At 40.6% G+C, this 21,897-nt stretch overlaps 1 protein-coding gene across 4 annotated transcripts in view; it reads right to left on the bottom strand.

The window, feature by feature from the left end:
• Window positions 1–2,686: 2,686 nt before the first annotated feature.
• The window catches only part of PIKFYVE (phosphoinositide kinase, FYVE-type zinc finger containing), a 99,169-nt gene continuing 79,958 nt past the window's right edge, over window positions 2,687–21,897 (bottom strand). For 3 of the 4 annotated variants that reach the window (XM_014594219.3, XM_019492222.2, XM_014594221.3), the window contains 13 exons: window positions 21,650–21,805; window positions 20,854–20,974; window positions 19,339–19,434; window positions 18,409–18,492; window positions 17,554–17,645; window positions 16,485–16,649; window positions 15,521–15,580; window positions 14,568–14,744; window positions 13,897–14,000; window positions 13,527–13,655; window positions 11,437–11,698; window positions 7,692–7,766; window positions 2,687–6,674 (listed from right to left, as the gene is read on the bottom strand). In XM_014594219.3, coding sequence (XP_014449705.1) covers window positions 6,559–6,674; window positions 7,692–7,766; window positions 11,437–11,698; window positions 13,527–13,655; window positions 13,897–14,000; window positions 14,568–14,744; window positions 15,521–15,580; window positions 16,485–16,649; window positions 17,554–17,645; window positions 18,409–18,492; window positions 19,339–19,434; window positions 20,854–20,974; window positions 21,650–21,805 — 1,637 coding nt within the window. In that variant the 3' untranslated portion in view covers window positions 2,687–6,558. The remainder of the gene's footprint in view (window positions 6,675–7,691; window positions 7,767–11,436; window positions 11,699–13,526; window positions 13,656–13,896; window positions 14,001–14,567; window positions 14,745–15,520; window positions 15,581–16,484; window positions 16,650–17,553; window positions 17,646–18,408; window positions 18,493–19,338; window positions 19,435–20,853; window positions 20,975–21,649; window positions 21,806–21,897) is intronic. The other variant, XM_014594220.3, reaches the window with a different exon arrangement.

The following is a 21,897-nucleotide window of genomic DNA, read 5'->3' as shown; positions in this document are numbered from 1 at the left end:
TCCATCCCAGTGCTCCATCATCATCTCCCCATCACTTCTGGCATCAATCCAGCCAGTATACCAGGCCTCTGCCCAGCCACTACATCTGACCTCAGCCAAAGGTGACTGACAAGCTATGCCAGTGATGGGAACCTACCACCCCAAAAATAGGCTAGGGCAGCCCATCTGAATAACTTAAGTGGTAATGCCCATTGCATGCAGTCCCACTCAAAGCCAATTTTTTTTTTTTCCAAGCTCTGGTGAGCTACTACATTGAACACATTTCAACTTGCTCTTCACTCCCACAGTGGAGTTGCACCTTTCCATCCCATGTTCAATGATTCCTCCTGCTCTTTCACCAGCCTTAAATGTCTGGCAAACATCACCAAACCTGGCCCAAAACAGTACACCCAGAATCCCTGTCATCCCCTCTCAGCCTGTCACATATTGTGGCCCTCCCATCCATGAGGTGAAGCCAGACCAAACTTTCCCTGTGCCTCATCTCTATATAAATGTTTGGAGGATCCCAGGACTTGACAAGAACACCTGGTTCCAGTCATGAATGGGGGACTAATTAGTGTATGGATCAGGGGTGGGGAGGCTGGGAGGGGAATATCTGGAGTACACACATACTGAACAGTGGTGAGCTGTAGTCACCATGGCTTGAAACACTGTTGAGTCTGCTAGGGCCCAGCCCAATGAACTACATGGTAAACAACAAGCCTTTTCACTTTGGACTAATATCATGCAGAGTTTGTACTGTATCTAAGTAGGTACAAAAGTGCTGCTTTGAAGTGTTCTCAGTAAGTGTTTATGGAGTACCTGTGCTAAAGCTTGCAAAAGTTGCAAAAAAAGGGAACATGCGTCAATTCTGGATGGACTAAGCCTATGGATGCCCATAGAAATCTATGTATATACTACATGTTTATTTCAATGTCAGTGTTTTAAAATTTGCTCCTGACTTCCACATGCTCAGGGAGAGTAGGGTCTGACAGTAAGGAGGGGTGGGGAGGAAGAAGGGAGGCAGATGGCAAGGGGGCACCTGACCCCCAAGATTTATTTTTCCTGCTGCAACAGTGGGGAGTGGGACAAATTCAAGGATAATTTCCAATAAGTAGATTCTAGGCCTGAACTATTTAACAAATTGATAATTTTTCCATGTAGAATCCAATTATTGGGGGGTGGGGAGGGTATCTTATATTCAGGGTTGCCTTATGTTTAAGAAAACATGGTAATAAGAGAGGAAAGGACCCCTCTCGCACTTCAGAGTAATTCCCCTTTTCATTCAGTCATGCTGTAAAAGGGAACCTTTTCTTCTCTTGGGTAAGTAAAGGATGCTTATTCAGGACCATGGCATTTCTGCTATTATGCAACTGGGATTTCCTAAAAGCCCAAGTTTCAACTCAAAAGGGTGTTAAGAAAAAGAGGGATTATCTGTCTTGTGTGTACTACACTCCAAACATCACTCAGGTTGGAACAAAGGAGGCTGTGAATATAGCGTGTTGGTCACCTTAAATGTGCATTAAAATGCGAGAGGAGGAAAAACATGCCTTTATATAAGAGATGGAAGTAGGTCATTCCCCCTAGATTTAACCTGGATCAAATCCAAAGTACCTCTGTCAAGTATAATTTCAATGATTTTTTGATCTTGGGGAATCATCCGTTTGGTGAGGGGCCTCAAATCCATGTGGGATTTGGGGCAAGGGGGGAAGAAGGCAGAGGGAAATGTGAACTTAGCAGTTCCTACCACAAGAACAGTCTTAAAAGGGATGAGAAATGTGTATAAAAATACAGGCAACTATGTGTACACAATGTGTTCATTTCAAATATGATAGATCAATCAACATCTTCAGGCTTAGATATTTAAAGCAGACATTGAGCTATGCAAAGAGATGTAATCTAGATTTACTAGCCCCAATTGAACAAATTTAAGAATGAGTTTAAAATCATTCCCAACCAAGCATTTTAGAAAAAAAGTGAACTGCTATTTTTTTTATTGCAGAAGATAAAACTGCTATGCAAAGACCAATGTTTTTTGGTTTCAGGAGAGGTTTTTTTTTGTTTGTTTTGGTTTTTGGTTTTTTTAATCATCATTCTACATTTTCCCCCTTCTACCAAAATCACCTTCCTGCCTAACCCCACTACTTCAAAACTACCATGAGCTTCTGCATAGAAGATAATAAAAAACAAACAAACAAAAAAAAGTAGTCAAGTCCATTAAGCCCTGCAACTTCCACCCCTGAGAATACGTTTGGGGACTGGATGTTCTGCGTTGCAGATGTACAGATACTCATCCAAAATTAGGAAGGTTTCTAGTTTATTCCTAGTGCCAGATGCTTGATATAGTACCACATTAGGAACTGCACTGTCAAGTCCATTTATTCCAATAGGACTACTTTGTCTTATTGCTCACCTTTGTAATACTACTTACCTCAGTCTTGCTTTAAAAAATTTAGAGGGGGATCCACTGTGCTCCCTCAAAGTTAGATTACTTGAACATTATCTTGTCACACTCAGATTAGGTATCAATCTACCTATTGGTATGCAAAGAAATGGCTTGTGGGCCATTCTGCCCAAACAGTACAAAGCACAACGACATGGTTGGTCTGTTACCAAAGCAAAGCAAAATTTCACTTAGTCAGCTGTAACTCAATTACCACCAGCATGCAGTCACCCCAATGCATTAAAGAAAGAAATGAATACCAGCTACAGTTTAATTACTTTATTGGGATTGCTATCTATATACAATACAATTCAGTGTTCCAAGTACTCAGAGCAGTTACTCTTAAATAGTTTAGCATGTCAATCATATAAAATACAACTGAACCAAAAGAATATTAGAAATATGTACATTATGATACATTAAGCACTTTGAATGTAGTCTGGTCTCCTGAAGCTAAGAGATTAATTCTGTTTTTCCCCATTCTCATTCAAGAGAACCTTAATATGCAAGTAGTTCCATTCACGACCAGTGGAGTCACTTGCACAGTAAGATTCTCTGCATGAAGGGGTGACAGAATCCAGCCCCAAGCAAAAAGTTGTGCTATGGTATCAATATACCACAACAGAATGAGTCGACGCCGACTTAGACAACATTAAAACATTTGTCAGAACTCCTTCACTTTGTACAAAAACAGCTAAAACAGCACTGAGGAAGTGCTGCTTAATGAACGCAGTTCAGATTGTTTATTTTACATACATACATACGTACATACATTAAACCCGTGTTAACAAAAATAAGCCATTGCACTGAGTAGTCTGAATACTGTAGGAGTTCTAATTTTCTAGGTTAACACTTCAGGGATACTGCCCTAGTTCAGCTGCAGTTGAACATCCTTCTGCCGGCCCAGTTTCGGCCATGTTACAGTTTTCAGCTAGTAAGCACATGATCTTCTGTATACACACAAGAAATATTACTTGTTGCTTTCCTTTGAAGGAAATGAACTGTGTAGCAGGCAAAATGTGAGGACAGCTCTTATTCTAATGGGAACATGAGAGCTGTCAATTCAATTGCCGTGATTTGAACACAATTTCCTGATGCAGAGTTTGAGAGAACTCCTAATGAAAGACCACACAACTGAAAATTATACATACATATAGTGCAATGTCAAGCACTTAGCTATCATAGTTCATATTTAACTGCTTTATTCTCCAAGGCCAACACTAATCACACTCACACCAGGACAAAAGAAATAATTTCCTACTAATGGGGGGGGGGGGAGGAAGAAGTGTAGCAGCTTAATCCAATGAAAAGTGGCATTAACTTTGCTGACTCCAATAAGGTACCCATGAGAACTGGGCTCCAATATTGAGAAGTATTACTGTCAGTCAGCTAGACCAAGCAGACTTAAAAAGAAAGAACAGTTCTATATTCACATCTTTTTCTGCAGTTCCAAAGGACCATCTATGGAACCTATGCTGGATATGACCGACTCCTAATGTTCTGTCACACTGTAACAGCTATCTATAGTTCCAAAACAGGAACTCGGGAGAAGAGTCCTTCTCCCCTCCCAAGTGTATACTGAATAACTACTCTTAGTATTTAATAAAAGAGCCTGGGGAGTCTAGGTACTGTAGCCAAGCACAGAAGCTTAGCATTTCCCCAGGTTCAAGTTTTATCTGTTATTTACTTAAAAATAACAGAGAAAGTCACTTGATGTGGTCAACTTAGTTGTTAATGGACTAAAGTGTGTACATTCATTTCATTCTTCACTTTCCTGTGCAAAGTGAAAGGCAGTTATCTTTGTAAGCTTCCACTATAAGTCTGGGCACATAGGAAGAAGCAGCCATATGGGATCTTTCTGCTGGGAATGAGGCTCAATAAGGATCCCAGGTTGAAGGTTAGAGACAGAATACACAGAGTGAAAATGTTTGAGCTGTAAGCTGGGCTGGAATCTTAGCTACAAGCATTCATTCCAGGATACTGGCAAGTCATTTGATTTTTTGCACAGTACACTTAAAAATTGTAGAATCAAGCGCAAAAGAACCTCCCCCTCCCCCCCGCTTTGTAAATCCGATGTAGATTCAGGTTTTCCTAGGGATTACTTAAACCAGTAGAGATAAGACAAAGTGTAAAGTGTGCAGTTACTCCTAGTGCTTGACTGACAACTTTTGGGGTTCTGTTATAAAGGAAACAACCAGAGACAAGATCATGCTGTGCAAAAAAAAAAAAATCATTAGGCTGGCAAATTCTAGTTTAGAGACCCTGCTCCTTCCTACAAGACTTCAAATTGGATTGTAATGAATTTCATAGAACAAACTCTGCTGTAGCTGCTTCGTGGAAAGCTCGGCATCAAGCTACATTTGTTATTTTAAAACATCCTGGATCAAGTCACTCCTCTGCTGAAGTTTTTGTTTTTTTGGGGGGGCAGGGGGTTAGTTCCTTTCCCCACCTTCTAAGCATCATACTTAGCATTAGTAATCACTATTAACTGTGGAGGAAAACATTGGTCATACAAAAACAAGACATATAACTTAAGCAGATACCACAGGGAAGCCAACTCTGCTGGCAAAAGCTTATAGTAGGTAATGGTCCTGAATACTTTTGTTCCAGATGCCATGCTCAAGTTTTAGCTACTGCTTCTGTCCCATAAATCAGAGATACGAGGACAGTGATGTTCTAGTCACCTTAGCTACATATAAAATCCTCATTTTTTACTGGCCTTTATTATACTCAAGGTAAAAATAAGTAAATTCAACACATCTACAAAAATAAAAAAGTAATAAAAAATGGGCAGGGAGAGGAGTTGGAGTGTCAGATACCTACACATCTTGCACAAAAAACATCTATTTTTCTTATATAGAGCAAAAGATGATCCAATACCGTTGAAAAGCGTGTTTTGTTTTGTTCTTACTAGGACTGTTTGTATTAGATACTGGTGCAGTCAAATGTCTGTTTCCATCATGTTTTGAATGCAAGAGCACTCTCTTTTGCTGGCAAGGCTCTACCAGCAAGGGGATGCTGTATTCAAATTCTGTAGAATGAAGTCAACTGATTGGTATTAACATCCCCAGAAGATTCATTTCAATTGCAGAGGAAGCTATCAGTTTAAGGCATATGATTTTATGCTGGACAGACAGCCTAGTGCCTCTTGTTCTAAGAAAAACCTAACCAATTTTGTACCCATAGAGAGTCGCAACTTGAAGAAATAGATCTACAGTTAAGTTAATCTGCTCATAGGGCTTTAAAAAGTTTCTGGCTTCTGTCACTGTGCAAGTTTTCAGCAGGGGGGAAAGGAGGAGGGCTGCAGTGTTCTGAAACATACAGCAGCTCCATTTTAATGGAAGTTTGCCAAAGACCTAAACTTATCCTCAAGGTCTTAATTTAACTGCAGAAAAATGCACTTAATTGTATAAAAGCATAAAGATGCAATGATCTAACTGAACATGTTAGGTATAGCCGATTAAAACATATTGTTTACAGATACCTGTTAACTAAGCCTGTAAAGGACATAACAGAACAAATAACCCACTTCAACTCTTATAAAGGCAGCTTCAGACCACTGCAGTGGTCATGAACTTTGCTATGGGTTGACTTAGCTCTAACACGAATAGAGTACTTATTTCAAAGACTGCTGTATCCCCTGAAATATCACACAAAACACTGTGAATCTTACATACCCACTATAGAAATGTAAAAAGTTCATATTAGCCACTATACAAGGAGTGCAAGACTTGCAGAGCTCACCTACTTCTATGCAAAATGACACCAACATGAACAAGACAGCATCTAGTTTCAGTGCTCTGTTATGGGGACAGGGTACAGTACCATATTAGATGCCATCTTTCCTATGGCTGAGAAAATCTTATTCTCAATGCCCTCAAATAGCACATTCCAGCTCAGCTACCTTGATAAGACCGAATTCTACCTGCCGGCCTCATCTATTATTCCTCCCATGTCAGAGATTAAAGTGCAGATAAAACAGATTTTACACTTCGGATGTGTGTGGGCAGTGCAGTTGGTTTGAGACCCCAGTGCCCACCACTGGGTAGACTGAAAAGGAAAGTAGAGTCCACGGCACCTTTGTCCTCTTGCATAAGAAAATGCTTTCCAGCCAAAGCCAACTTGTGCATTTCAGCTCAGCAATTCAGACCGAGTGCTGTCCAATGATCTGGCACCATCAGGAAATACTTGTCCATTGCTTCACAAAACCGTGTGCGGTACAATTCTGGAGAGACCACAGTTGGCATTTTACCTAAATGTTTGAAAACCAATAGTTAGACATTGACAAAAGGGAAAAGAAAATATTCTGGTTTACAACAGATTTGTGCTCAGCAACCCCAAGTGAGATTGGAGCTCCGTACTGTGGAACGATGTCCACGAAGGAAATATTAGCCCCATTTTACAGAGACGAGAGGTGAAGTGGCTTGTCCAAAATCATATGGGTTGTCTGTGGCAGAGCTAGCTATTTAATCCAACCATAAAAGACCATCTTACAGCTTCTGCTGTCAGCAGTGCTTTGAGTTCTATAGCAGCCAGTCCATTAGGATAGTTCCCCAGGTTCTTTACAAGCTTAAGGACTTGTCTGTGAAAAATCCTGACAATTTGCCAACTAAGAATCTCAGCATGGAAAAAATTCCCCTGCTATGGGAAAACAGTAGTCACAAGCACTTGATACTATGCTCCCAGAGGTATCAGAACTTTTGGGCAGAAAAAAATCATAGAAAACACATTCCCTCCCTGCCCCCCCTCCAAATTGCACATGAATCTATTTTTGAGAAATGTCCGTATGGCATTGGATTGCTTTGCAGAGGTATTAAGGACATGGTAGACACACAGTGCAGCAAAGATATTCAAACTTGCCAGAGGTACTGAAGAGTGTCTAGTCACATCAGCATGGTGCTATCAGAACTACTTAGACCTACTTTTCAACACAGTACTTAAGCAATCTCTGAATGAAGGCAGCTCATGTGCCTCAATGGAGCACTGCAGAGAAAACTCCCCAACTCTTTGGAAAAGAGCGTAACAGGAGAGAGAAACCCAATACGCAGGCTAAGACTAAAGTTATGGATTATAAAATGTAGGGCTTGCTCTGCACAAGCTTGAGAATGGGGGTGAGGGGAGGAAAAAAAAAAGACTGTTACATAAATCTGTACTCCTTTGTGGGGTAGGGGGAACAGTCTTGCCCAAAATCTGTTAACAGTTGCACTACAAAGGAGTAGATTTAACAGCAACTAAAAAAAGGAAGCATTTCACTGCATCTCAGACTCACCTTGTCCTCCTAAGATGCCTGTTGACTTCACCACCATTTCAAGCTTTTTGTCCCAGGTAAAGGTACGAATGTAATCTGTTAAACAGGATAAAGAAAAATATGCCATGAACTCTATTCCAAACAGTTCTGGCTAAAAAGAAATAAGTTCCTCTTGTTGCATAGCAGTGATACCAGTTCAAGCAGTGAGCATCTGCCGACAACAGTTCCATGTTCTTCTCAAGCTCTCATACTGGGTGGAGAGTGCAGGTGAGCCCAGTGAGAACATACCAACTATTCTTATAAAAAGTACTACTGAGCTCCTACTGCAGGTCACTTAAAAAGGAAGGCATTCTAAGAACCTGGTTGTGGTCATTCATCCAACTAATCTCAACCTTAGCTGTGGACCAGGAGCCTCACCTTGCTCCTACAGGCAATCATGAATGATTAGTATATCATCAGATCTAGAAATCCAGGCATTTTAACCTAGTATTCCCCTCTAATAGGGCCACTTAAGTGTCTGCACATGCCTTACCTTTAAACAGCAGCTAATGCTGCTTTATCTAGGGGTACCTTTTAATTAGACTCCATGAAAATAAGGGTCGAGAACACCAGGGATAACCCTAAACAGGAGGAATGGGAGAATTCCATGCAGAAGAGCACTGGGTTTACTCCCAAATCAATTGGCATGTGAGCAAAGCCAACAGTCACTTCGACACCCCAAATCTTGTTGTTATAAGTTAACCAATTCCATTGCTCTTAATGGTCCTTTTACTCAATACCTCACATTGGCATTAGGACTAGTGTGTCCATCAGTCCTCACCTTAACACTTATTGTAATTATAGTTTTATATTCAAAGGTTTAAATTCTAGAAATGTGTATCTTCAAGTGCACGCAGCTTACACCTCAGCTGTTTGTGTTAAGTTACTCTCGATCATATCTGCTGACTACAAAATTTTCTACCTTGCACCTCAATACTCACTGGAAATAAGAATCCCTTAAATATTTAGTGGCTGGTCATAGGGCAAGCATTTTTGGTCAGTACACTAACTGAATACTTCAGAAAGACATGAAATCTCACATTGTCTTGACGAGTTCGTTTCATGGTCCTTCATAATTCTAATTTTTTTAAACAGTTTAGTGCTTTAATTTCAGGGTTGAACTATCCAGAAACTTTGACATCCCATATTCAAATATTCCTTTGATGCATCCAAGTTTTTAGCTCCCAGACTGTTTTATGAATACCTTACAGATTATCAAGATATCATTTAGAGGAAACATCGTCCACATGATGTAGACAAGATTTTGTCTTTTAATACTGGTGCAGTGCATATTAGCAGGGAGTGTTTAGACTCACTAGTAACACATTAAGCCTTGTCAGCAATTAACTACTCTAACAAGCATCTACATGATATTGGGAACAAGTGTGAAGCAGTGACTGAAATACGGCTCAATGCCTAAAGTAAATTATGGCTCTCCACCAATCGTAGATAACACTAGGGAACATGTTTAGTATTAAGGTTACCGTTTTGTAAAACAATGCTCATGTGCAAGTTTTTGCGACCTGTAGCTTCAATTTCTTTCAAACATGTTTTAATATCATGCAAATCAGCTACTTAGGTAGGTCTTAAATCATCTAAACATAGAAGACACCACTCTACTAGACTGAGCGTTAGTTAACTATGTTGAACAAAAAATGCAGAACAACCAATTCTAAAAAGCCTGAGCACTATTACAGCTACAGTACACTGGAAACTAAATTTAGGCTGATGATTTTGCCTAGGGGTGTTTTAACTTGGAGCTTAAATGAGAGCTGGAAGCCACAACACTAGTTAACATGGAGCTAGGAATTAAACAAGGCAAACAGTTGAAGCTGTGCCTCCATGTCTCAGCTTAGCCTATGTAGCAGAGGGCATATCTACATGTGCAATTAATGCAAAGCAACACACTCCAGTGCTTATCGCATCAGAATTTATTGCTCCCAGGTATGCCATTTCCATGTGTGCCTAGGACCACAGCACACTGAGCCATCAGAACAGCCCCGGCTGGCACAGGGCTCCAGCTGTAGAGTATAAAAACCCCACAGCAGGACAGTACTTATATTTACAAGTACTATCCTGCTATGGAGTGGATTAGTTTACTCCTGCCTAACAGCACTGCACATGTAGAGGCAAGACACGTACTGCAGAGCTAAATCAGGCAGCTCTGCAGTAAATGGCTCATGTAGAATGTAACAACTAGTTTAGCCACCAAATATCAGTGACATGTCTAACAAAACGTAATTAAACAATGCATTATGATTTTCTTACAATACTAGAAGTAGCGTGTGACCAAGTGCATTAAATGCTATTTTGCTGAATAGATGTATTTTTATTAAAAGGCTTAGGTGATTTATAGAAAGAAAGCAGCCTTGTCAGAGAAAAATCAAGCTTAAGCACAATTGTACAAAAAGTAACAGGTCAGTGTTAAATAATATTCCACTGTGGGAGGAAAGGGGATAAGAAGCCCTCCCTTTTACTTTCCCAAGCCTTCCAATCCCACAGAAGACCTGGTTCAGTGAAACAAACAAAAAAAATTAAATAAAACCAAATCAGAAACTATTTATTAGAATCTGAAAAACACCAATTATATATTTTGGGCATAGGCTAAAAAACTGCAGACTTCTCTGAAGTTCAGTGAAGCAGCTCAAGTCCCCAGGGGAACAGAAAAGCCTGTTTCTTTCAGACCTGTTTCTTCCCTAAATCCAAGACCATGTAAGCATGGTCTTAACTGCAGCAAATAAGTCTTTGCTTTGCACATTCCAGAAAAAACCTTCAAGTTGCAACTGGAATGGTCTCATCGATCAATCTCCTCTCCCACCATTAAAGTTTTGTGCAACAATCAGCGTAACAGTCTAGAAACATCCTTTGGAGTTCCAGGCCTGGTAGACTAGAAGCATCTCTATTACTTAAATGTCCCCCATCCCAGCACATTTTCCCCCCAGGGGTTTCTAATCAGAGTAATTTAACAATAAACAGTTTAGATTTTCTTGAAGTCTTATTCAGAACTAGCTGCCCTAAAATTAGTCTCGAGTCCCACCTTTCAATTCCTGAATTTGAAGCAGAAATCCCTAGGTAAAATTCTGCAGCTTGCATCAGACTAGAAAACAGGTCAACAACTTTTTCGCTCAACAGCAGGATGCTGCTTGTAACCCGGCCAAACTTCCTGCTCCTCATCCCCCAGACCAAACACAGAGGTGTTTCCCAAGCCTTGTGGACACTCCCACCCACACTACAAGTCCCATCTTCATTCTCCTCTGAGTGTCTACATAAAGGACAGCCACACTGCATTTTAAGCAAGTGGAAAGTAGCTTATAAGCCAACAAGCAGTCTAGAAGCTTCCCTCCATGTCTGACCACCACAGTATGTGGGACTCAGACTACAGTGGTTGGACTAAATGACTTCCAAGATCCCCTTCCAGCCCTATTTGTCTATGATTCTATGACAGTGCTGAAAGCCTCTACAAAACGAGCCTACTGATTTTTGGGAGAAGCGAGGTCTAGTGAACATATGAATGGGGCCCACAGACTCAAGACAGAAGTCTAACAATCATGTCTGTCTATACAGGAAGATGCAGTGAAGACTTACAGCATATACACCAAAGCCTGGCTCAAAGAAGCAGAAGACGCACCTAAACTTTGGCCAATAACAGTGGAAAAAATGCATAAATTAGTAAAATAATTTAGACTTTAAAAAAAAAAATAGTGAGCAAGAATAAAAGGTTACATACCAATGATCCCAACCACCAGCTCATTGTTGGTGTCATCACGACCCACCAGCAAAGAATAGTCAATAATAAGATGACTGGAAAGAAAGTGCGAATCACTGTGGATGGAAGCTCTCAGAACAGCTTTGCAATGGGATCGGATGTACAGCGGGTTGTCCCGTACCATCTTCAGGAGGTTTTCATCCAAAAGGACAACATCGCAGCTTTCCTTCCCAGTGTCAGTTTTCACATTTCTATTCCGGAGCGAGCCCTTCAGGTCAAACACCTGGCAGCAGAGAACAGTAACATTTTGTTCCATGAGAACACTTAAGTCTGTTTTACAACCCTCCACTATGTTAAAGATTCCAGCATATCCAAGACTTGTGAACACAGAACAAATACCCATCTAAAACACTGGCCAATAACTAGCCAGTAGACCAAATATATACACATGAATCTACCACTCATCCATTTGTAGCTTTTAAGTGAGCTATTTTGATGTGCATTTCAACTCTTAGAAAGAAAATGCATTCAGGTTACCTTTAAACTGCTGAATATGAAGAAAGCTAGGGCTGTTACTGTGTTTTGTACAATGGAGAAGGAAGCAGACCATGGTGTCAGTGTTTGAACATCCTCCAAGCTTTTTATGAAAAGCTTGAAAATTCTCCACTACAACCAAACTTTGGCACTGGGGTAGTAAATCCACAAAACCATTTTAAAACAAGGTTTCCTTAACTCAGTAGAAGGCAGTCAGCAAAACCAAACCAATTCAGTGTCCTACTACACCTTAAAAAAAAGATCAAAAAGGCTTTCTTTTGTCATCAAGAGCAATTACAGTGCTTATGATGAAAACCCATCTACCAAAGTGGTTCGTATTCTTAGGTAATCATTACTAGCAATTAGTTTTGCCAGGTCCTATGCAGTATTTCAGAGCAAAATATTAACTACAAAATTGCATCCAGTTGTTAGCACATTTGCAGGAAGATACAAGATAAGCCATACAATCTGTTTAAAAGGCCTAGAGCTTTTGTCCTTCAGCTTCTAGAAAGTTACAGCCCTTACACCTGCTCTAGTAAGAGTTTTAGGTCAAGTTTCACAGCTTAAAAGCTCCATTAGAACAAGCTGATCATACATGCATGACAACTATTACAATCTGATACAAGTAAATTAATGGCCATGTACAGACATTTAGTTTCTCCTGGGAAGAGTTGCTGCTCTCCAAGGAGAAACCATACATGTACAGGTGTTCGTAATTTTTTCCCCCAGAGCAAAAAAGGCTGCTCCAGGAGAAAAATAACCTAGGAACAACCAGAGTTAAAATCACTCCTGGGAGAGTTTCTCCTGAGAGAACTGTACACGTTCTCTTCTGAGAGAACAGTACTGTCCTCTCTCCCAGCATGCTTTGCTTACCCTCTGGTCCCTGGAAACTGTCGCTCACTGGAGTCTACTACTGCTCCAAAGCAGGGAGCACAGCACGCCCCTTCATAATTCCCACATTATGCTGCAGGGAGACAGGTTAACCCTGAACAATCTGGGGCAGCTAAATCAGGGCTGCCCTGTGCACTGCTGCCATTCTGTCTCCAGGCAGACAGAGAGCCTGCAAGGCATGCTGAGATGTGTACAGAAGGACTTCGTGGCTGTGCAGCATCAGCACTGCAAGCTCTTGGCTCTTCAGGGGCTCAGCATTCAAATGTTTTTTTCTGGCATCTCTAGACTAGGAGAGCAAATTTAGGAAGAAGTCTACACACTTTCAGATGATCTGGGATAGCCATAGTGTCTGCCTTTGAACTCCTTGGACAAAAAAAGAAAAGTGTTGTTTTGGCCAACTGTCTCCTAACTGGCCAATATTCTGAGCTGTCGGGATAAACCTGGTGCTTCAGGCAGAGCCACCTGTTTGCTAGTAATGGGGACATAATAAGATTTCTGATTTAAAAAAGCAGTCTTCACTACAGCCATAACAGCTAAAGAGCTCTACCCTGGATCACTAAGTCTCCCCCCACTCTCCCCAGGGTCAACATATTCCAGCAGCGAGCAACAGTAGAATAGCTCATGACAACAGTTCAGGAAAACTACACAGCAGGAGCAGAAAGTAACATTGTATATTTATTCCTCACCTGAGCCATTTTTCTGCCATAGAATAGATTTTCCATGACAAGCAGATCCAGTTTCTTCTCAGTGTTGTTTTGAGAATTCTTATACCCAATCCTGTAAACTCCAAGGATTTTGGCCAGTGCTGTTGGCTTCTGTTCAAGAAAATACAGATTGAATTTTAAATTTCACCTGGACTTCTTTTAATATTTGATTTAAAAGAAAAGAACCTGCACAGAAATAGTAACAATACCAAATTGCTAAAATTCTCTCTTTCCATCAGTTATAGGCACTACTCTTCACTGTATCTTATCTGTTCATCCCCTTCATTTTGAAAGCTACCAGTATGAAAAAAGGTAACATGAGAACAAGATTTGTAAGATTTTCTAGTCCTACCTTCTGCTGAACAGCATTAGTGATGTAAGTGAAGTAATGTGGGGCAAAATCTAGGAAAGACTGGACCTCCAAACGAGGCATCTGTTTCAAAATGAATCTATCATCTGTTAAGATTAAAGGAAAAGGTCAAAAAATTACATGCGTAGAACAAGAGACATTAACTACAAGTCTTTCACAAGCTTAACATGCAACAACAACAAAAAACCACACCAGTTTTCATTTTCTCTTAATCCTTGCAATTAGAGGTTTTATTCTAGGTGTCAAAATTTTCTGGCAATCATAAAATTTTAATTAGGCAAATCAGAGCTCATTTGTAGGCATTATTTTAAAAGTGACTGTTAAGTGATGAGAATTCTCTCTGGGTTTTGAGGAGGCATCAGCACTTTCTGAAGTCTTACTCTCCCACAAAAAATCAGAACTACATGAGCAATCACCTTCCTGTGACAAAATTGCTAAATGTAGATCAAAAACAGACACTGTGTGTATTGTCAGCACACGTTATGGAAACCACTACTCATTTTTCACTTAAATTTTCAAGCTATCCACCAACTCAAACGTCACATTAAGCACATGAGCCTGGGGTGGGAAGGAGAATAAAGCACTCCCCTCTGCTTGCACAAAAAAGCAAGAAAATTAAACAATGGAAAGGGAAGAAATAAATCTGCTCTCACCTTCTGTCACATAGAACGCAGCTCCTGACTTGCCTCCACGAGCTTGCCAGGGCACAGAGTGAGAGAGGGAACGGATAAAGTCCTCCTCACTGCTCCCAAGAATCACTTCACGCATCTTGTGGAACTCTCCAGCATAATAAATCCGGCAGTAGAACTTTGCATTAGCATCTGAAAACTCTGCAGACAGACGAGAAATTCAAGGAGTGCAAAGCTCATTTACCAGGACAGATACTTGATCAGTAGCATTTTCAGGAGTTTTAACACCCCCCTTGACCACTGGCATCTCATCCACCACCCACAATACTTTAAGTAGTGCTTAAAAAGAAAAGGAAGTCTTCAACAAAAGCCCCCAAAAGTTAGTCCATAGTGGCCGTGTTTTTACAAGTATGGAAGTTTGGTCCCCTGGGGACACAAAGCAGTGGCACACCTTGTGCTGCTGCTTACTATTTGCCCCCGGGGAATGCCTGTGCCATGCACACCCTGGTGCACAGCAGATTACCCCAAGTGGGGTAGGAGAGGCTGGCCCCAGCAGCCATGCTGGCCCCCGCAGCCATCCCTGGGATCCTGGGGGCTGGAGAAGCTGTAGCCACAGCTGGCCAGGATCCAGTTTTGGGCAACACCTTGCAGCACGGGGAACACCTGAATGTGCAATGTGGCACCACAGATGGGTCTGCAGCACCATGTATGGCACAGCTGCACTCATCTGGACACGGCCACTGCATTAAAGCACTATGCCTTCCACTCTTATGTGCCAGTATAAGTTAAGCTTTGTAGGGTATTTCTGTAGTAAACCTCTTCCTCATGGCCTGTAGCAAGAATGCTGTTGTGCTCATTTTACGTAAGAAAATGGCAGGATATCAACTCTAAGTTTTATCAGGAAGCTACTTCTGCACTTTGTCAAGAAGCAATTGCCAGCCTGCAACCAATTCAAAGCCTCAAGATTTTCTACTTACGAAGTTCTACATGGGGATTCACTAGCTGTTTCTTTTGTGTATCTCCTCCATCCACTTCATCTGCAAGGAAAAGGAGAATGTCAGGAAAGCATATACATTTCAAAAACCAAAAAAGCAATTCATGAGTAAGTATGTAAAATTCTGATTAAACATGAGATATTAACAGCAGCAGAGCTAAAAGCTCCCCAACGAGATGCTCAGATATCACATAAACAGTTACAGTAATAATTCCCAAGCCATTTGTTGAAGTGAATTAGCTTTGTTTCCAATATTTAAAATTAAATTGCATGCTGTCATTTCAGTGTACTACAGAAAAGAAAGCCACAGCTGTTCACTGACCAAATCCTCAGCATATTGTAGGTATTGAAGAAAACGTACTGTTAGTGCATCTTGTTAGACTCTTAACTCCAAAAGAAAGTGAAACAGATTAGTTAAACTAGTGTCTCAGAAATAATCAATAGCATAGCTAGTCTAAGAAAATAGCCTTTATAAACCAGAATTCACAACAGGTCTGCATAAGCAACTTTATTAAAAGGAGTAGCTCTACTGGCCAAAAAACACAGCCTCAGCTCTATATATTTAGTCTTTATAAATAAAACATGTTTCTCCTTTCTGCTTTCCTCATAATCCATGGACTGAAGCAACACGGCATACCACGATGTTAAGACAAGAGACTGGACTAAAGCCCACTTGCTCATTACTAACACTGCCTCATTTAAAGAATTAAAAAACAGCTTTAGAATACACTGTACTGGTAGAACTCTGAAGCTAGATAAATCCCCATCTCCTTTTTACAGGAGAAGTAACATTGCAAGAGAAACCCAAATCCCTTTTAGGTTCAAAGGAAATGGTATACCTAGCCCTTACACTCTTGAAAAACCCAGCTGGCATGAGCTTGGGCTTAGAGTAGGATGCACCCTTGGGGATGCAGCAGACTTAGCTAGGAAGGAGAACAGATATGCACCTTGAGGCTCTGCTCCTTGGTTCTCTGGTCCCTCTTTGCCCATTTGCCCAACTTGGTAATAGGCACTGTCCGCACCACGCAAGGTCTCTTTCTTCTGAGAAGACAGGTCAGGGCTCTTTCCTCCTGTACCACGGAAAAAGGACAGAACTCCAGAAGCCTTTTTGGCTAAAATATAGATAAAAGAAGTAGGGAGAAAAAAAAAAAAGATTTAGGAACATTCTTTCTACAGCCATATAAAGCAAACCAGAAATCAAAACACGCAAACACATTCTCAAATTATTTCTCTTGTTGGAAGTATAATTAATAGTAATATATGATTACAGACTTATCAAATCTTTCTACTGGATGTTAGGATCAGGCCAGAACCAATTTAAACTTATTATTTTAGTTAGCCTAATGTTTCAGGATGCTACACCTTAAATATTTCAGAAGTTATTAGGGAAACTGCACATCTAATGCCATGGAAATCCACTGCTTTAAATTATTCCCATTGCAATGGTATCAGTGCAAGGAGTTATAAAAAACATCTTAATTCAGTCACATGCATCAACACACACTACAAGAAACAACCATGCACATATTCCTGATTCAAAGAACCACCCTGGAGATATTCCCAGGGTAGAAATGTCCATGGCATTTTAGTAAGTCTGCTATCCATACTTAAAAATATTAATTTACTCTGACTCTACTACTGTTTGAGAACAGCTAAGGTAAAAACAAAACAAGACTAGACTGGTCATGGGGTACAGAATCTAAGTCTGCTACTTAAAAAAAAGATGTGCAGTGTTGGGGGTGATAGGAGAAAAGAGAAAAAAAAAAAAGAGTACAAGAAAAACCACTAACAAAAGAAACCTCCAAAAGAGTGCAGGTAATGGACACCTAATCGACTCAAAGTTCTAAAGGTCAGCAAGATCAAGATGTAACAAAATGGATTTCCATTTCCAAGATCTACATCTATTGTAAGTTAGCTCTAGGTCTTGGTGAAAATAAAGTAAAATTTTCTTTAAAAGTAAATTTAAATCTAGAGCTGGGTCAGGCAGAGTTTTAGAGAAACAATAGCTAGTCTTACGCTGCTCTGCTTCTGCTGTACGGCTTGGCTGCCCTGCATTCATCTCTGGTAACCTGACTGGACTGCTGTTCTTTGGCTTGTTGTCCGACATACTGAAAATGGGGTGGGGGAGGAAAAACAAAACAAAACAAAACATATTTAAAGTTATTTATAGCCAAACTAGAGCTTTGAGTGATCCAGAAAAACTGAAAGAATAAAGCTTGTCAGGGTAAACTATCATGTTCTGTAAATAAAGAGGAAGAAAGAATTAAGCCATGGGGAGAGCTAGATATTCATGTCCTTGTAGGTTTCCAGCCTTCCTTCAGAAATCACTTACTCCCTTCCCCTAGTTAAAGGAGAAAGCAAGTGGCTTCTGAGCAATGACTTCTCTAATTAGAGCCAAGCACCCAATGCTACCTAAATATGACCTTGGGCTTCTCCAGGAACAGCTTGGGCCTGACTGCTGCACTTCTCCAAGGCTAAAGCAGACAAGACTTCACTTGGGATCCTATAAAAAGTGACTGTTCCAGCTTGTTTTGATGAAAGTTAAAACTTCAGACTAATCAGCCCTTGATTAAACCAGTCATCTGTTTTTAGCCCAAGATTTCAAACAATCTTACTGCTGTCCCTTGGCAAGCACAATTAGGCAGACAAGCTGGTTAAAGAGGGCATGCTACAAGCCATCCATAGTCACAAGGTACCTCAGTTACCTCAAGATGCAGTGACAAGAGATAGCCATATTGAAAATGGGGACATTAGACATTGCCAGGAGACAGTCTTTGGTACTTGGATATGGGAAAACATTTTGAAGACTTTACCCTGGCCATCTTGCTATGCCTAAAACATTTCCATGCCTCTTAGGAATTAGTCTGTAACCTGTTTGACTGAAGTCCTTCTTCAGTACTGTTCTTCAGAGATGCTTTGGATAACTCATCCAGGGCATTTCTGTATTCCTTGCAACTGAAAGGGAAGAAGCAATAGCTTACATTCTAATTCTGAGTCTTTGCACTTGAATTCAGGAGGCAACAGAAAGTAGAAAACACACCCAGTAGAGAAAGGCCACCTACCTTGCAGCTAATCCTTCACAGAACAAGCCCGCCCTCCCCCCCGGGTTACAAAGCAAAGTAAAATAATCACTTAAGCACAGACTTATTTTAAAATAAAGTCTGATTGTCTCACAATCCTAAGGAAGTTGTCAGAGAGCTGAAACTTTCTTTAAAGAACCCTGCTGCCTAATAATGCACAAGGAACACTAAAGACGACAGTTTGCTCCCTTAAATTGTATTCACCAAGTCAACCGCTTGATAAGCGTGGCACTGGAGGAACAGGAAAGCTGGTTGATGGTAAGAACCCTCTTACATTGGCGAGAATTATGATAACTAAACTGTGGGGATGAAGAGAGATCATGTTATGACACTAGACCTCTCCACCAGCTACTAAAGATGTCCAATGCAACACTGCTAAAGGGGGAAGGGGGGGAAGGAAGGGGGCTTTACTAGGTTCTGCAGGCACCCCAGAAAAATATTGTTTTGATGCTGCAGAACTATCCTTATACATAGTTTCACTGTCAATCTTGTTGTGTGGTACAATTTAGATGCAAGTTTGGAAATCATTTTGTCCATCAAAACTGCATACACCAGCATCTCATTTCTCCAAATATGAAAAAGTCATGTCAGCTTTGGAGGTAATTCTCATATAGGAGCTAAATGACAGTCTCTTGTACACCCTCTGCCTCCCATAGTTATAGGACCTTACAGGCGTTTGAGTTGAAAAATAAACAAATGGACAATGAATAAAGTTCAATACCTGAGAGCAAAAGCTATAATGGAGCTGGGCTCCTTTTCACAGACTGCAATTGGTACACGTTCATGTTCATACATTAGGTAGTGTTTATCTGGGTCACTGCATGAAAGAAAGAAAAAAAAAGACTGTTTACATACTGCAGCAAGCCTCCAGAGACAGCAGACAGAAGAGGTTACATTTTTGTTCAGTAATGAATTTCAGCAAATACAAACCAGAAAAAAAAGTCACTTGGAACAAAAGTCAGACCTGGAACCAAAATATTTTCTTTTCTCCCTATTATCTGTAGCTAACATAGTATATACTACAGAACACTGTTAGGAATCTAATAAACTTAAGAACAAATGTTAGAGCAAGCTGTGTTCACTTCAGGCAAGCATATTATTACAAAAAAGAACCAGCTCTAAATTACAAGGTAAACTTCTGTTTAGAAAGCAAATTTTCCAAGTGCTTTTACTTGGCTGGTCTTGAAATTTGATGTGCTGGACAGGGTTAGCATTCCAAATCTAGGCCCATATGACAGAGGGGACAGTGATACAGTCCTCAAATTAACATGCTGATCAAGCTTGAGAGAGTCTACAAAGGTTTTCTTTTTCTCCTGCTCATACCTAGACTTCAGGACATGGTTCTGAATTGTGGCCAAAAAGAGTCAACATTAGCCCCCAGCTGACACATGCCATTACTGCTCTGGGGAAGCAAAACAGAACTCAAGAAGCCAAGTTCTACAGATTGGCTTGTGGGTGTTAGCTTCAAGCCAAATGAGTCACAGCACACGCGCACACACACTTATTAGTCAAAAGGCTTTCAAGCCTGCCAATTTTCAGGTTAGCTGAGAGGCTACAGGGAATATGCAACAGCTACTGAACCTGACCTATATCTAGCCAACATTGGTATGAATCTTGATAGACATCTGGAAAAAAAGAAAAAAGTATAGGCATGCTACTGTACTCTTTACATCAGGTAAAATTCTGACAGACAGAGAGCAGCACACACAAGACATCTGAGTTATTTAAAAAAAGAAAGGAGATGGCCTAATGGAACATAAGTAGCCTTTTTCTATGGGAATTGTCTGCAGTTAGGTAGGAGATGCATGGTCTATGGGTTTAATGTTGGGTAGCTGAAGATACTGGTGAAATGGCATCATTATCCTCAGGTTGCCAAATTTGGGCTACGCTAGAGATACTGAACAGGAGCCACTGACACCTAAAGTCTAGTTCAGAGGCCTCAAGCAGTTTTCAGGAATTTGAGAAGAAAGAATTTAGCAGTCTCAAATGAGCAAATACATCCAAGTAACCTTCACTCCCTGTTAAGTTTGTCACTGAAACCTTGGGTGAACAAGCAAGCATGTACAATAAGACTAGATTTACACACAGGGAGCTCCAAACTGTTGCATAAATTTCTCCACTTTAAAGAGAGCATGTGCACATCTTTCCAATGCCACTGCCGAAGCAGGCCAGGTTGCATCTGATAAGCTAAGACAGCACCATTTTTATGCCTACTGGTAGCCCCAGTATTACTTACAAAGGGAATGGAATGGGATTGTAGCTGTTTCCAGGCAACAAGTTTGCTAAAATGGCTTTCATAGTAGATTTCTCCTTCACCTGGCTGTCTGTAGACCCCAACAAGTGTCCATCAAACACATCTGGAAAGAAGAATTTATTTAGTGTCATTAAACATCCACCAGTAGAGCCAAAGCTTTAAAACTAGGTCTGGGGTATAATCAATTGATCTTCATTTTACCAAATTTTATTTGACGAGCTCAAAAGAACTTCACAGATCTTTTTACTATTTTACTTCAAAAAAGTAGAGCAGAGGTCAAGCAACCTGTCTTAAGTTACAACCATGATTCTATTGCCAGCTTGTTGTAACCTCATTTCCATTTCAAATAGCCCATCCCCTTACCCCCACTGTTGAATATACATATCCTTTTATACTGTAACGTACATTGTAGTACCAGCACAAATGCAAGCTATAACTTCAGATTTCAACAGGTTAGCTATGATGGTCTTCCTACAGAAGGGTGTTACACAAAAGGTTCCTTGTTAGCTGCAAAAGAGTTTGCCTAATGCAAAAAGGGAAAAAGAGGAGGGGAGACAAGTATCCATCTGAGGACACTGAAGGCTCACATGATTTTAAATATTTGGTCCATTTTCTGTGACCACTTTGCCCAACAAACTAGACCTACAGTTCACAGAAATTGGGCCAAATGGTTAATATGCCTTGCTTCAAGAGAAAGTCAGACTATCACGCACTAAATGGACCTTATATGCCTGCTACCAAGTGATATACCATACAACTGACTGCCATTGGATTGTACCTTCTGAGGTGCTGGTAGGTTCTTGTTCAGGAACTGTACTGACAAAAGAGGACCCCCCTGTCAGTTGCTCTGACATAACCTCAGGAGGAGTAGGCAGCTGGAGATGGGTGGAGCCTGTGGAGCTCTGACTTGACAGGGTAGTCATGAAACGATCTTCTGAAAGTACAAGCACACAGAACAGCATTTCAGGTTGTCATTAGAAACTGCAACATATGCCTTGCTCCTGAACCCTATGTTCACGTGTGTAA

This window comes from Alligator mississippiensis, chromosome 4, assembly GCF_030867095.1.
Source record: "Alligator mississippiensis isolate rAllMis1 chromosome 4, rAllMis1, whole genome shotgun sequence".
In the NCBI taxonomy this organism is placed as follows: domain Eukaryota; kingdom Metazoa; phylum Chordata; order Crocodylia; family Alligatoridae; genus Alligator; species Alligator mississippiensis.
This window is presented reverse-complemented; position numbering and strand designations above follow the sequence as displayed.